A 14,780-nucleotide genomic window follows, 5' to 3' on the forward strand; every position below is an offset into this window, starting at 1 on the left:
GCTTCGCGTTCTTCTTGGGTGGATGTCAGCATCGTCGTCCGAGTGATCGGACTGGTCGCTTATATCCAGGTCGATGCGCTCGATTTCTTCTCCTTCGTTGCTCCCGGTAGGAGGTGGAAGGTTCTCCGCAGTTGGTTGTGCACCTGGCTGGAGCGTTTCATCAGGGTTTTGGCCTAAGGAAGCCTTGTCCGCGCGGGGCTTTGCTCCTGGCCTTCGCCGTTAAAGTTTCCACCTGTTTTGCGAGAGAGGCCACGAGTTTTCCTTGTTCGTCTGACTTTTTCTGAGCGGAGGCGAACATTTTCTTCATCTGGTCTAGTATCGCGGTGTCGGCAGTGACCGTTGATACGTTTCCAGCTGGAGTTTTATCAGCGTTGGCATCGACGAGAGTCCCGTCGTGCGTTTGCGGGTCTTTGTCAGCGTTGCTCGTCATATCGGACTGAGTGTGTGTGGTTGCGAGAGAGATAGATCAGTATCGCCCCTCCTTCTAGCGCCAAACTGTGGGAACCGAAATTCACACCGTCGAGTTTTGTTAATCGGAGGAAAGCCAAGTTAACCTTGCCTTCCCTGAAGGTCCCAGTTATCTGCTGGGCCACACACGACACGATCATTATGAAAGAATAAAATGAAAATAAGCAGAAAAAGAGAATAAGAGGATCTTATTTCCGAATTCGCGTTTGAGCGTGAACAACAAGTAAAGACCTAGGCTACAAGAGCTGTCGGTACATTCGCTAGTCTAGCGACCTAAATCTAAACTAGTTGAGTCGCAGCTCGATTAGTAAAAACGGAAAAAGATGCCTAAATTATTCTAAGTGCTAAGTTGCTCTCTTCTGCTCTTCTCGTGCTAGGTCTTCCTTATATACTCCTCCTTAGGTCGGTTTACTTCTTCTTGGGCCGGATTTGTCGCGAATCGGGCTTTTTCATATTTCCTTCTTCTTTGTGATTATCTTCGGAAATTTGACATTTATCTCTTCCCATGGATGAGATAAACCGTCATACCAGTCTTTGGGTTACCAGTCTTTGGGTTCAAGTCTTTTGGGACCATAGATGGGCCGTTGTCCGCAATTCGGACCCTCTTTGGGCCGTATCGAGGCTTAGGCGTTTTTACGATTTTACTCGCGAAGTAGCCGTTGGTATAGGCATGGTTCTTCCAACGGAACCCTGTTTCTTCGCATAGCCGAGGCAGTTGGTGTTAAGTTAACTGTAATCAATAGGAAACCGTTCGAGAGACATAACCTTCCCAACTTCCCGAAGACTTTCGACGATGTTTTTTAGACAGAACATTGGTGTCGTATCCACAGATCCGAAGACTGAGTTACGGAAACTTCGGACGAAGATGCATGGTTATGGGATGGGACCGGGTTCGGAATGGTCCACGGAGAATTGGCTGCGCTCGCCGGGCGAGCTGGCTCGTGTCACGGCCGAGCTCGCCGGCAAGTCGACCGGCAACACGGCCGTGCTCGCCGGGCGAGCTGGCTCATGTCGCAGCCGAGCTCGCCGGCGAGTCGACCGGCAACACAGTCGTGCTTGCCGGGCGAGCTGGCTCGTGTCATGGTCGAGCTCGCCGGGCGATCCGTTTCGTGTATTTGTTTTCTCGGCTTTTGAAATTTTGACCGAGATTCGGTTTTTCTGAGGACTTTCGGACATCGATGCACGACGAAATCTGACCCCAAAAAAATCTTCCTCCAAAACACAAGAGAAATGCATCTGCTGCTTCTGATAGTGACAGTAGCATATCTTCCTACTCTTCGAGTTCTGTTTCAGGTTTGAAAATAAAAACTGACTATTATTATATCTTCTTGATACATTGTATTCAGCTTCAGATTCGTACGTCTATTTTGCTTCATATATGCCCTTTTTAAGGTCTTCTAGCTTCCAGCAAAGGCAGCACAAATCTATGCTTCGACGAGAAACTTTTCATGCAATCACTTTACAAGGTAAAAAAAAAAAAGACAAACTTTTCTAATTTTTTTCAATGGTTTTTCTCATAGTTGTTGTCTTTCTCTGCAGGTGTTGGTCTCTGTATCAGACAAAAATCCACTAATAATATACTTCAAGGACGTTGAGAAGCTTCTTGAGTCAGAAAGATTCTACAAGTTGTTCCAGAATCTGTTGAACAAGCTCGCTGGTCCTGTCTTGATTCTTGGCTCAAGAGTATTAGAATCCAAAGATGATTGCCAAGAAGTAACCGAAGGAACATCCGCTCTCTTTCCTTACAACATCGGAATCAGACCACCAGAGGATGAATCTCAGCTCATGACCTTGAAAACTCGGTTAGAAGAAGACATGAAGATGATTAAGATTCAAGACAACAAGAACCACATCGCCGAGGTTCTTGCAGCTAATGATATCCAATGCGATGACTTGGCTTCGATATGTCTCGCGGATACAATGTGTTTGAGCAACCGCATTGAGGAGGTTGTGATTTCTGCAATCACTTATCATTTGATACACACCAAAGAACCGGAGTACAGAAACGGGAAGCTTGTTATATCTTCCAAAAGGTAAGTACCCAAATAAGTTTTATTTATTTAACAGGTTTGTCAGATGATTAAACTGATTACATGATCTTACACAACAGCTTGTCTCATGGACTGAGTATATTCCAAGAAAACAAGAATGACAATGCATTGCCTCTAAAAGCACCTGAAGCTGTTCCTGATAATGAGTTCGAGGAGCGTATAAGATCAGAGGTTATACCAGCAAATGAGATTGGTGTCAAATTTGCAGATATTGGTTCTTTAGACGAAACAAAAGATTTGCTTCAAGAACTTGTAATACTTCCACTTAGAAGACCTGATCTCTTCAAAGGCAATCTTCTCAAGCCATGCAGAGGAATCCTACTATTCGGACCGCCTGGTACTGGCAAAACAATGCTTGCAAAGGCGATTGCAAATGAAGCAGGAGCTAGTTTCATCAATGTATCCATGTCTACAATCACTTCAAAATATTATGGAGAAGACGAGAAGAACGTGAGAGCTTTGTTTACTTTAGCAGCTAAAGTATCTCCAACGATTATATTTGTGGACGAAGTTGATAGTAGGTTGGGACAAAGGAAGAGTGTTGGAGAGACTGAATCCACTAGGAAGATCAAGAATGAGTTTATGTTGCATTGGGATGGTCTAATGACTGAACCAGGTGAAGGGGTTATGGTTCTTGCAGCCACAAACAGACCCTTTGATCTTGACGAAGCTATCATTAGGAGGTTTGAGCGCAGGTACTACTATAGCAACATTTGGTTAAAATGCAAAAGCTCTAAATAATTCTTAATTACTAATTGTGTTTTGGAAATTACAGAATAATGGTGGGACTTCCTTCCATTGAGAGCAGAGAGATGATCTTGAGAACTTTGTTGTCTAACGAGAAAACAGATGATCTTGATTTTCATGAGATTGGACAGAAGACAGAAGGCTACACTGGAAGTGATCTCAAGGTTTATATATTCTTTAACCTCAAAAATCTTGTGTCAAATCCTTGGATTTTAGAAACTGATTGGTTGTTTAACATTTGTGAAACAGAACATGTGCATCACAGCTGCGTATAGACCGGTTAGAGAACTGATTCAGCAAGAGAGATTGAAAGATAAGGTAAAAGGAGTAAAAGACCCTCTCCTGCACTCTATACCGATCGAATTCTCAGCACATTCTGATTTTTTTGTGGTTTCAGGAGAGGAAGAAAAGAGAAGAAGCAGGAAAAGGCAAGGAAGAACCAAAAGAAGTAGAAGAAGCTTCTGAGGAGAGAGATATTACTTTGAGACCTTTGAACATGGAAGACATGAGAAAAGCTAAAAACCAGGTCTAACTTCTTGTCTCAATTTAACAAGAAAGGACAAGGAAACAAGAAACCCTAACTAAGATATGTTGTGTGTTTTGCAGGTATCTGCGAGTTTTGCATCAGAAGGATCTGGAATGGATGAGCTGAAGCAATGGAATGATTTGTATGGAGAAGGAGGCTCAAGGAAAAAGGAACAGCTCACTTATTTCCTCTGAACAAAATGCAAAACCCTAAAATTGTGAATGCATATTTCTTGGTGCACAAGATCCGTTTGGGCTTTAGCAAATCTAGAATGAATTATTATTTTACTTGTTAGACTATTTACAACTTGAATAAAAGATTTATCAGTTAAATTACTATAATAACCATGTCGGAAAATGAATTTTGATATTAATTATTTGGTGTAGAAAAGATTAAACATGTTAAATAAAAAAAAGTATGGACCATCAGTTTCACATGTTTAAGATTTTTTTGATATTCTCTTAATTATTTTAAACTAATAATCTCAATATAAATTAAACAATTTATTTTTATATATTTTTAAATATTCTAAAAATAGTCATTAATTAACTATTCGTCTATAAACAATTTAATTTGGATATAGAAAATAATCATTAATTAGTAAATAAAGATACAAACAACAATACAATATAACAAACAAAATCCACAAACCACTTAAAAGTCCCAATCTAAATTGAAAGAACTTTTAACTCCGACAATAATATGGACGAACAGCAATTCCTAGCGAGAGATTATGGTAGATTGAAACTCAAATCTTTCCATGTAAAAATATTGGAGACCATAGGGTGTGATTGGTAAGTGATGTGGCTTTTATTTTTTGGCTTTAGAATAATAGCTCTAGATTTATTTGTTATAATTATTTTTGCTGTAAGTTTATAAGGCACTATTTTTTTGCTCTAGAAATAAAACTTTCTACAACACTTTTTTTATTTTTCAGAAATATTTTTGCTGTAACATTTTAAAAGAAAGAAAAGCATGATTGGTTGACATGTATGACTTTAAACTAAATTTTAGCTTTCTAGAGTATTTACAGCCACAACCAATCACCCTCCATAATAATACCAAAACGTTGATGACTCGTAACAAAACTCGAAAGTAACCCGACCAAAAAGAGGTTCAGGGATTTTCAAAGTAAATTGTAAAATAAAGAAGTTATTAAGAGTGCATGAAAAAGGCGACAAAAGATGGGGAAATTTTACTTATGCACTTTTTTTTATACCACTATTCAACTTTACCATCAATAAAATGACATTTTCAAAAATACCACATTTATTAATGTGTAAAAGATAATACTGCCCTTAACTTATCTTCAACTCATCTCTCTCTCTCTCTCTCTCTCTCTCTCTCTCTCTCTCTCTCTCTCTCTCTTTTCGCGCCGTCGTCCAGATCCACCGTCTCTGTCCAGACCGACGTCTCCGTCCAGATCCGCCGTCGACGTCTCCGTCCAGATCCGCCGTCGACGTCTCCGTCCAGATTCGCGAAGCATACGAGATCGAGAATCAAAACCTCAAAATGTTGAATCCTCAGCAAGAATCACAACTTGTAAGTAATTTTCTCGGATTTTGTTGTTTCGATCTAAGAGAAAGAGTTATCTATTAATAGTCGGATCTAAGAGAAAGATTTCCGATAGTGAACATTGAGTTTTTGAATATTTATAACCCTGTATAAATCTAAGTTATTTAGTAATGTAATTGACATGTTCAGTTTCTGACACTCATGAAAGAAGGGTATGTTCAAGCTTATATGAGAGCCACAACCCTGCCCTCACACATTTGCTTTCATCTACAATAGTAATCACCAAATTCATCATTGGCTCTGGTTTTTTTTCTTAAGTGTTATTGACCAACCATTGACATTTTTTTTAGTTTTTTCTTTTGTCTTAGATTGCAGAGTATGTCCCTTTAGCAGTGATAAAAGGTATGCTACAACGCAAGTGAAGGCTCCACCTCAGCTGCATAAAACGGTGTGTTAAGTAACTCAGTTTCTGTTGCTCTTTCTTGCATTTTTGTCTCATATGTCAGTTATTTCGTATGATTTGATGTCTCACATCAACTATTTATAAGTGCAGGGTGCTGTTAGAGTGTTGCCGGTAAGCCATGGATTTGTTTACGAACCTTATGCACTTCATGAGAAAATCTCATGGTGGCGAAAGTAAGTTTGGCATTATACTTACCTTTATTACTTATATGTTTTGAGAAATGTTGTTTCTAATGCCAAGAGTCAACATGTCTGCGTTTCTTTCAATAGTAATCATTTTTTAAACTCCCAAGTATAATCTAGTCTTTCGACATTGAAAGGCAGAGCATAGTTTTTCTCATAGAATTGAGTTTTTTTTTAAGAACTGCAAGTGAGTTACAAATTTGTTGCTTCTGCAGGTGCTTGTACGTGACATATGGGTCTTTGAGAAGTTTCTATTCCACACAGGAGCTTGCTGGCGTCTCTGTGGACATATTAGCCGGGGGATCGGGCTGTTACACAACCTGCCCTCTAATTTTTTTTTTCGGAGTCAGTATCTCTACACAATTTGTATTCTTCTAGTCTATGTTGCAACTAAAGGGTGAATGTTGTCTGATTAGGTTCTAGATAATTTTATAAACAATTTATAAAGACTTATAAAAGAAATTTTAAAGTCTATAAACAATTTATAAATGTTTATGAAAACGTTAAAGTTAATAAACTATTTATAAATGTTTATGAAAACATTAAAGTTAATAAACAATTTATAAGGTTTATACAGGTTTATGAATCAATTATAAAGTCCCTAAATCATTCATAATAATCTATAACCATTTAGAAAGGCTTATAAAACAATTTATAAGAGTTTGTAACATAATTTATAAGGGTTTACAAGAATATGTAAATAATCAATAAGAGTTAATAAGAGTTTATAAACCTTTTGTAAAGTTGATAAAAAAACAGATAAATTATTTGTAAGAGTATATAAACTATTTATAAAGGCTTATAAAGAAGTTTATAAAGTCTATAAACCGTTTATAAATGTTTATAAATGTTTATAAAAGAAATCAGTTAGAAGGTCTTAAAATCATTTATAAGAGTCTATAACCATTTAGAAACGCTTATAAGACAATTTATAAGGTTTGTAAAATAATTTATAAGGTTTATAAAGGTATGTAAATAATTTATAAGGGTTTATAAAACATTTATAAAGTTCATAAAAGTTTTTATAAAGTTTAGAAACCATTTATAATGGCTTATTAATCATTTATGAAGAGTTTATAAACCTTTTATAAAGGGTATGTAATAAATTTCTTCATGCCTCTATAATGTCCCTAAATTATTCATAAGAATCTATAACCATTTAGAAAGGCTTATAAAACAATTTGTTCTTTCTGTTATTAAAAAAAATCAACAAAGGTTGGCTTAGAACATGTTGATCTATGAGAAAGAGTTTCGATGGTGAATATTGAGTTTACGAAAAATTATAACCCTTTATAAATCTGGGTTCAAATAATTTTAGGATTTTTATCCCTCTGTTATCCAAAAAGCAAATAAGGTTAATTTAGAATTGTCATTTTCATCCCTCTGTTATCCAAAAAGAAAATAAGGTACATTATCCATATCGCTTCACCTATAAAACTTATCTATCAATATCTTCTCTTGTTCTTAGAATCCGCATAAAGGCATGGTATGTGTGTATCATTGGGAAAACTCTGTTCTTTGCCTCTTTTGTTCTTTTATCCATGCATGGGGGTTTGATGAGAGAGCTGTAAGCTAAAATGTGTGGTTTCATCCCTTCCTACTCTTCCATTGCCTTAATCAAATTCATCACCTCAAAGTGAGAGACAAACCTATCTTTGGCAAGAGTGTGAACCACCACATTGTACGCTTTTCTATCTGGCTCTATACACTTCTTTTTCATCCGGTAGAGAAGTTAAAGCACCTTATTCAAGTTACCTTCTTTTGAATAGCAAGATATCAGGCTAGAATAAGACACTACACCATGCTTAACTTCTATATTTTCCATCTCTATCTAGACACGTTCAGCTTCATGAGGGCTACCAATCACATAATACCATCCATTGAGAACAATTAATGTTGAAACTTTTGACGTCAAACATATATGTATCCTTGTTACAGTTACAAAATACTTGCAGTAATGATCCTCCATATACACAATTATTTTATAAGGTCTTATAAACATCTCAAGGGCATTACTACTTTCAGCAAGCAAATCATGAGTACTAGTTACTACCTTGCTTGATTCAATAAGAGGAAATGTATATGTTCCTCTCTACAACATAAAAACATGAAGCTAATAAGTATGGTAAAATTAATTAATAAGCCTTTATAAAAAAAATGTTAGCAAAGAGTTCCGTATGATTACCTTAATGGTTACACATAGATGAAGAAATCATTCATTCTCTTGAAGTTTGTTAAAAGATGATGTTACTTCTTCTAAAACAACCTCAATCAAATTTTTGTAGCAGATATCTTCACAAATGATACCAAGAAGAGATTTTCGTGTATCATCAATTATGAATGACTTCCATGTATTAGGTTCCATTCTCCACATACAGAACATATGTCGATAATCATAACCTGATTATAAGAATATATGGATCAGAGAAGAAAAAAAGTATATTCAACATAAAAATACTCAAAGTAGAAAAGATCAACAAAATATATCAAAAACCATAATATATAAGCACTATGTTTTTCACCGATAAATTTATAAGGTTTTATAAATTTGAGATTTCAAAACTTCATGAAAAAAACTTCGTCTCCTTTCCCAGAAACTGATCAATTTTGAGAAATCAAGCTAAAATAAAAAAAAAAGACGAAAATCACCATCTATTATCAAATCACCTTCGTTAGTGTTTCTTACGCGTGTTCGTTACAGAGATGTCTTGTTCGTCTGAGCTTGTAGAGTTTGTCAGTTTCGTCGGAGAAATCGTCACCTTCATCAAATATCTGTCCGGCCAGATCCAATTCATTTTTCTCTTCGAACCACTCTATCGCAATCGTGGCGCAGATGCCTCACTTGGCTCATACCAGTGTCCTCGCTTTCATCACAAAATCAATCGCCGACGTCTCACATATCCGATCGTCGTCTTTGCCGGAGCTCGCCGGATTCTCACATCCAGGAAGAAGATATAGTTGGTTTAGATATAATTGTAGGTTTAATTAATTAAGGACATAATAGTTATTTTTCTATTAAAATTTTAGTGGTAAAATTGGTTAGTGTAAATTTGAAAAGTGGTATAATGACAATGGTATTTTTGGCAATTTCCCAAAAGAGATATCAATTCACTTTTGTCCATATTATTGTTGTTTTTTTTTTCTTTGGACAACAGCCATGTTATTGTGGTTAACCAAGTATTTTTCTACGCTCTTCCTATTTGATTCATTTTTCATTTTTGAGATGTAAATTTTTTATTCACTAATTCAACAGCAAAATAAAGCACTTTAGCATACAAGGCTACTACCAAATGTGTGTTATGATAAATAAACGAAGGCAATAAGAGTATCGGACAATATATGGAACAAAAGTTTAGCATATGTGCATCAAAAACAAAAATAAAGTAAAAGTAAAAAATGAAAAAAAGAAGAAGAGAAAGGAGCGGTAGTTCAAAAAAAAAAAAAAAGAGAGAAAGGAGCGGTAATAAAAAGTACAAGAAAGCCCAAATAAAAAATGCTATTTTCATTGATCTTTTTGTCCCTTTACCAAAAAGAAAATAAAATTAAAAGATTAAACCCATTTCGAAAAGCTCACCTCCTCTTTCTCCTTACTTGCCCATTCACGTTGACAAAGCCAAGCTACCACTCTCTCTCACCCTCCAGTCTCTCGTTCTCTCTCTAAATGGAAGCTCTTAGCTTTATGAAACTTTGGCTAACAAACGCCAACGGAAATAAACCCCGCCGTGAGATCCAGAACTTGATCTCCACGAAGAATATGATTCCTTCTTCGAGCTCGAGATCTCTCCCTCCGATTTCTCTTCAAAGAAAAACAAAACCCATGAAGAGAGAGAAGACAAACAGACAACGTTCTCTGTCTCAAAGAGCAAAGTCCTCCCTTTTGTCGAAACCACTTCAAAACCTCAATCTCCGATCACTTCACTAAAGTCCGGTCAAAAGTTTGGTGCTTTCTCATTCAAGAAGTCAACGACGACCACGGAGAAGAAAGAAAACAACGACAGGAGCCTCAACGTAAGGTTCAGAATCGAAGACGAGATAACAAGTTTCAGACAACAGGTGAAAACCGACACGATGTTCTACAACGACTCTGTTTCCTCTACTTCTTCCTCGAAGAGATTCTTTGATCTCATAAAGCCTTTATACAACAAAACAACGAAGAAACCGAGCGTTAACAGTGTAACTACATCTCCTTTGTCTTCACCGGCGTCTAGAGAAAAACAGAGGAGTAATATCCCATCAGGGATTCGCAGCGTGAAGAGACAGCTTGGGAAGAGTCGGTCCTCGTCTGCGGCTGTCGGAGCGATGTCTCCGGGGAAGAGACTCGATGAGTCTTTACAGTTTCAACAAGATGGGATTCCAAGTGCTATTCTCCATTGCAAGAAATCGTTTCACGGGTCAAGAGGTGCGCACAAAACAGAGCTTTCCTCTGTGTTTTCATCGATTTGATTTGAGGTTTTCGTGAGTCTTAATGGGTTTCTCTTTGTTTTCAGAATCTTCTATGTTATCAGGATCTACTAGTGAATCTTCCTCTCAAGAGAAATCTATCGATAGCCTGACTTCTATCAAAGAACAGAGGGAGAAGATTAGCGATTAGTTTTTCTTTGGAAAAAAAAAATTAGCGATTAGTCTTTAATGGGTTTCTCTATGTGGATTTTACGTTTATCGAACGAGAGAGAGAGAGAAAGTTTTCTCTCAAGGGTCTCTCCCCCAATCTTCTCTAATCCTAGCAGCCGCCATCAGATTTTGATTCCGCTCGGGGGCTCCGGCCTTCGTCCGGCGCTCACGTTAGTCCCGACGCCGGAGGCTCCTCTCCTCTTCTCTCTCCTCGTTTTTCCTTTTACTCCTCCGCTGCTTTCGTCCTCTCTATCGCCTTGCTTGTTTCACTGTGTTTGAAGCTTTCCTGGAGGCACCTTCGCTCGAGAGAAGCTCTGTGTCTGGTGTGAGTCCTTAAGTCATGGATCTACGGCGCGATGGGTTCTGGCGGCACTGTCGGAGGAGTCGGCGTTTAGGGTTTTGGAGGCGGTCCCTTAAGCCGCTTCTAGAGTTTGGCTGCGCGTGGAGGCGTGAGTCGGGCCTCTGTTCAGATCTGATCTCCGGTTTCCTAGATCCGAGGTCTTTCGGTCTGTATTGTTGCGGCGAAGGCTGCTGTTCGATTGCCCTTTCCTCGGTGTCTTGGTAAGGGTGAGCTCTGTTTTGTCTTCGCCATTGGGGTATCAGAGCTCTCTCTAGCTTGGTTGCGAGCTTAACCGAAGGCGGTGGTGTGTACCTCTTCTTAAGATGGTGGCTCGTGGTAGTTCTAGAGGTGTGGTGTTGGTGTCGGTCGTCTATGGTCACTCCGAGACGTCGCTGTGACCTCCCTCCTTTTCGGCTTGTTCTCTTTCCGGATCGTGATTCAGAATCGATTTTTGAAGCTTTGTCGACGGGTTTCTTTGGTTTTTGCTCGTGTGCTTTTTGGTTCGATTGCTCCGTTGTCACCGGTCGCAATCTGTGACATTGTAAGCTTACCGTTCTTAGGTTTTCTAAGACGGCGTTTGGCGATGATGCTCAAGGCTCCGTGTGGTCTGCGGGTCTTCTTGGTATCGTCGGTGGCTCCATCCGGTGTTGCGCACATTCCAGTACTGTGGCTTCCCCTTGGTTGCTCATGATAGTGTTCGGTAGCACTAATGCTTCTTGCAGGTCCTCGAGCAGTTCAGGTTCTCGTGCAGCGGTCAACTTGTTCCCGTCTTCTTGCTTACCGATCTTGGTTTGGAGGTCATCGTGTCTCTAAGTCATTGGCCGGTCGAGGCGCTTTTGAAGATTGTATAGAGGGACTTGGAGCAATTTTCAATGGTATGTGTTCTATCCCTCTTCTTCTTCTGTGTCTGTGTGTAATGACGGTGACGGTTATAATATCTGGAAAAGTTCATTGAGAGCTAGCTATCCAGGAGACGTCACGGAAATTTCCGGCATCTGAGGCAACGAGGTGAACCTCACGTTCCTGTGGTCAACGTCGAAGGGGAGAACAGCTTTAGATTCCTAAGGATTTTAAAATCAATTTAGCGGAATGTGTCGGGTTTAGTGGGCGGACGAAGCTTGGTTGTACATTGATTTAGGAGCTTTTGTTCTGATCGAACTTGTAACCTGAACTGATTGCCCGGTTTACAGGACGATTTTAATATAAGTAATTTAAAAAAAAACAAAAAAAAAAAACAAAAGAAAATTAGAGCGCAAGAATTTAGAGTTTGATTGATTGACACTTTTGGAGTAAATATTTTGAAGTAAATTTACTTATGTATTCTACTTTATTTTACCGATTAGGCGAAATGCAGCAGATATATTTAGGTTAAAATATTTACCACTTGTTTTAACGGAAGTAAAAGATTACGTGCACTCTCTTCCCCATTTTCTGTTCCACTTTCTTTATATATTTTTCATTTCACCGGTTTACTCTATTTATTAATTTTTTTTACTCTAAGTTCATCCATTTTATTTACTCCTGGTTGCGCTGTAGTTTCCTAATCACACTCCTAGAGTAAACTGGATGGTTGTAGCGTAACACAGAAAAAATAAAAATGTTTAAAACTGGAATAATACAAAATGAATGGAAAGAAGAAAGAGAATAAAAAAGTAATTGAAAAGAAAAGAAAAACAAAAAATATTGTTACTCTCATTATATTTAGAGTAACTTCCAGTTTCTTAACTCGAAAATTCATTTCATTTATTAAAAAAATATAAGGTAGAATATGTAAGCCGGCGGAAAACATGAAAAAATCTCCGAAAAGAAAGTAGAATACATAAGCCGGTGGAACATGAAGAAATCTTTGGAGACAATAGCTTAAAAGAGGGAGATATGATACTAACCAAGACAAACAATAGATTTGTGACACTAGACAAGTAATATAGAGAGAGACAATGGAACTAGAGCTGAGACTGATGATCCAATAATTACTCACCGCCTTTCCAAAGAACACGGTAGCAATGGAGCTTAACTAAAGAACAAATGTCTTGAAACAGTAATAAAAGTAAATGAAAGAAAATTAAATTCCACCTGATTGATAACTTTTAAGAGTAAACCGGAATAATTAACTTTTCACCATTATTTTTTTCCCTAGAAATGCTATACAATCACATCTTAAGTTTCTTTTGAAAATTTGTTTTTTAACACCGGATACATGATTATATGATCTTTATTTTTGAAAATTAATTTAAAATGTTGAAAATGATGCAAAACAGAGAATCTTGTTCCAGAAACAGCAGAGTTTCAGATTAGTGAAGGGTCGGGTTATTGCCTTTGTATAGTGATGGATCATTATGTGATTCCTGACACCTAGAAATTGGAAAAAAGAGTATTTAGGCTCTATACACACAGAAATTGTGAAAATTAGGAGAATGCCCCTGACACTGTTAAACTTTTTTTAATACAAAAACACCCCTACACAACTTCATCCCCTATATCTTGTACTTTTAGATTTTCTGTCAGAGACTAAAACCTAAGACTCTATACTACACACCATGCATTGGATTTCACTATTAGTCAATAATGACGCCAGAGGTACATAAATAGGCAACAATTACATTTATTGGTAGTTTATCAATTGTGTTAAAAGTCACGACCTTTCATGTCTCTTTCTTCATAAACTCAACAATCTCTATATTTTTTTTTCTAATTTTTCTCTCTGATACAGAGAAGCTAGAGAATCACAACCTTTCATGTCTCTTTACCCTGTATCATCTAAGAGCATGTTGAAATAATCCAAGATTTGGAAGAATTTCTGGCATGTCCATGGGGTAGGGTCTCGTTCGAAATGCTAGTTATCGGGATCAAGAAGAAAGACGAGATTCTACTTTCTCAAACTAGCGTTGCGTTGCCCGAATTTGTGGATGCGACTCAGCTTGTGTTTACGGTGGAAGTTCCTCAGATTAAAGAGGTTGTTCCACAGGTTGAACCGGTTGTGTTGATTAAGTCAAGACTCCAAGTCAGAGTCTGATTGCAACGATTTTCAAGTTGACGAAGAAGACGAGCCAGATGTTTCTAAACCAACCCCACCTCTAGCAGTAGCTCGATATTGCATAAACCCAACACAAGTTAAAACCCTGGATGAATAAGTTAAGGGTAGTAACTGTATAATAACGACTAATATTTTTTTTGTAAATGTAAATAAAGATCTTACCAGCATCAATGTTTAAATTGGTTAACTACTTCTGATGTTGGTCTTTATGTTAGATTAGTCGATACCATTAGAATGTCATAGTTACTAAATGACGTAGCGCTTATCGTATATAGTTACCACTAAATATTGTGTTAGGTGAAGTTAATGAATGAGCGCCACTGTTAAGTATTATATTTAGTTAACGTAACAGAAAATAGCTGTAACAGAGATAATTAACTGTTATTGTCGCTAGTTATTTAATTTGCTCCATGTTGTTGTGTTAAAGGCTAACAAATGAAAGCCATTATGAATGGTAACTGATACGATAAGTAATTACGGCTAATAATTATCTTGTGTAGTAGTCGCCAAATGTAATGAATTCTGCTACACTATCATGCTTGTGACCACTACTTTAAAAAGTGTGAGTTGATTTGATTGTTTGTGTTCGCAGACTGAGGTAATATCCATGATTGAGGATACAACACACTCCCCGGATGACCTAATTTGGGATGACAAAATTGAGCACGAGACTATTGTCAACTTTGTTCGGCATACATGAAGGTCACATATTCAAAAAAATAATGTTTGTTGGAGGCCTCAGTGCGCTGTTCTGGCCCGTATGAGAGCAGAGAAGAAGCAAAAAGAAAAAGAGGCCAAAGAGAAGAATGAAAGAGAGAGCCAGCCGGTTTTCAAATTTTAGCG

At 37.7% G+C, this 14,780-nt stretch overlaps 1 protein-coding gene and 1 pseudogene across 1 annotated transcript in view; both read left to right on the forward strand.

The window, feature by feature from the left end:
* The window catches only part of LOC106326048 (putative cell division cycle ATPase), a 9,345-nt gene extending 5,344 nt beyond the window's left edge, over positions 1-4,001 (forward strand). The window contains 9 exon segments of the mRNA XM_013764089.1: positions 1,225-1,233; positions 1,673-1,761; positions 1,870-1,934; positions 2,008-2,501; positions 2,579-3,214; positions 3,295-3,430; positions 3,516-3,584; positions 3,664-3,792; positions 3,873-4,001. Of these exon segments, the coding sequence (XP_013619543.1) occupies positions 1,225-1,233; positions 1,673-1,761; positions 1,870-1,934; positions 2,008-2,501; positions 2,579-3,214; positions 3,295-3,430; positions 3,516-3,584; positions 3,664-3,792; positions 3,873-3,986 (1,741 nt within the window). The 3' untranslated portion in view covers positions 3,987-4,001.
* Positions 4,002-9,485: 5,484 nt separating this feature from the next.
* On the forward strand, positions 9,486-12,183 carry LOC106325525 (annotated as a pseudogene).
* Positions 12,184-14,780: the final 2,597 nt, after the last annotated feature.

Source organism: Brassica oleracea, chromosome C2 (genome assembly GCF_000695525.1).
Source record: "Brassica oleracea var. oleracea cultivar TO1000 chromosome C2, BOL, whole genome shotgun sequence".
NCBI lineage: Eukaryota > Viridiplantae > Streptophyta > Magnoliopsida > Brassicales > Brassicaceae > Brassica > Brassica oleracea.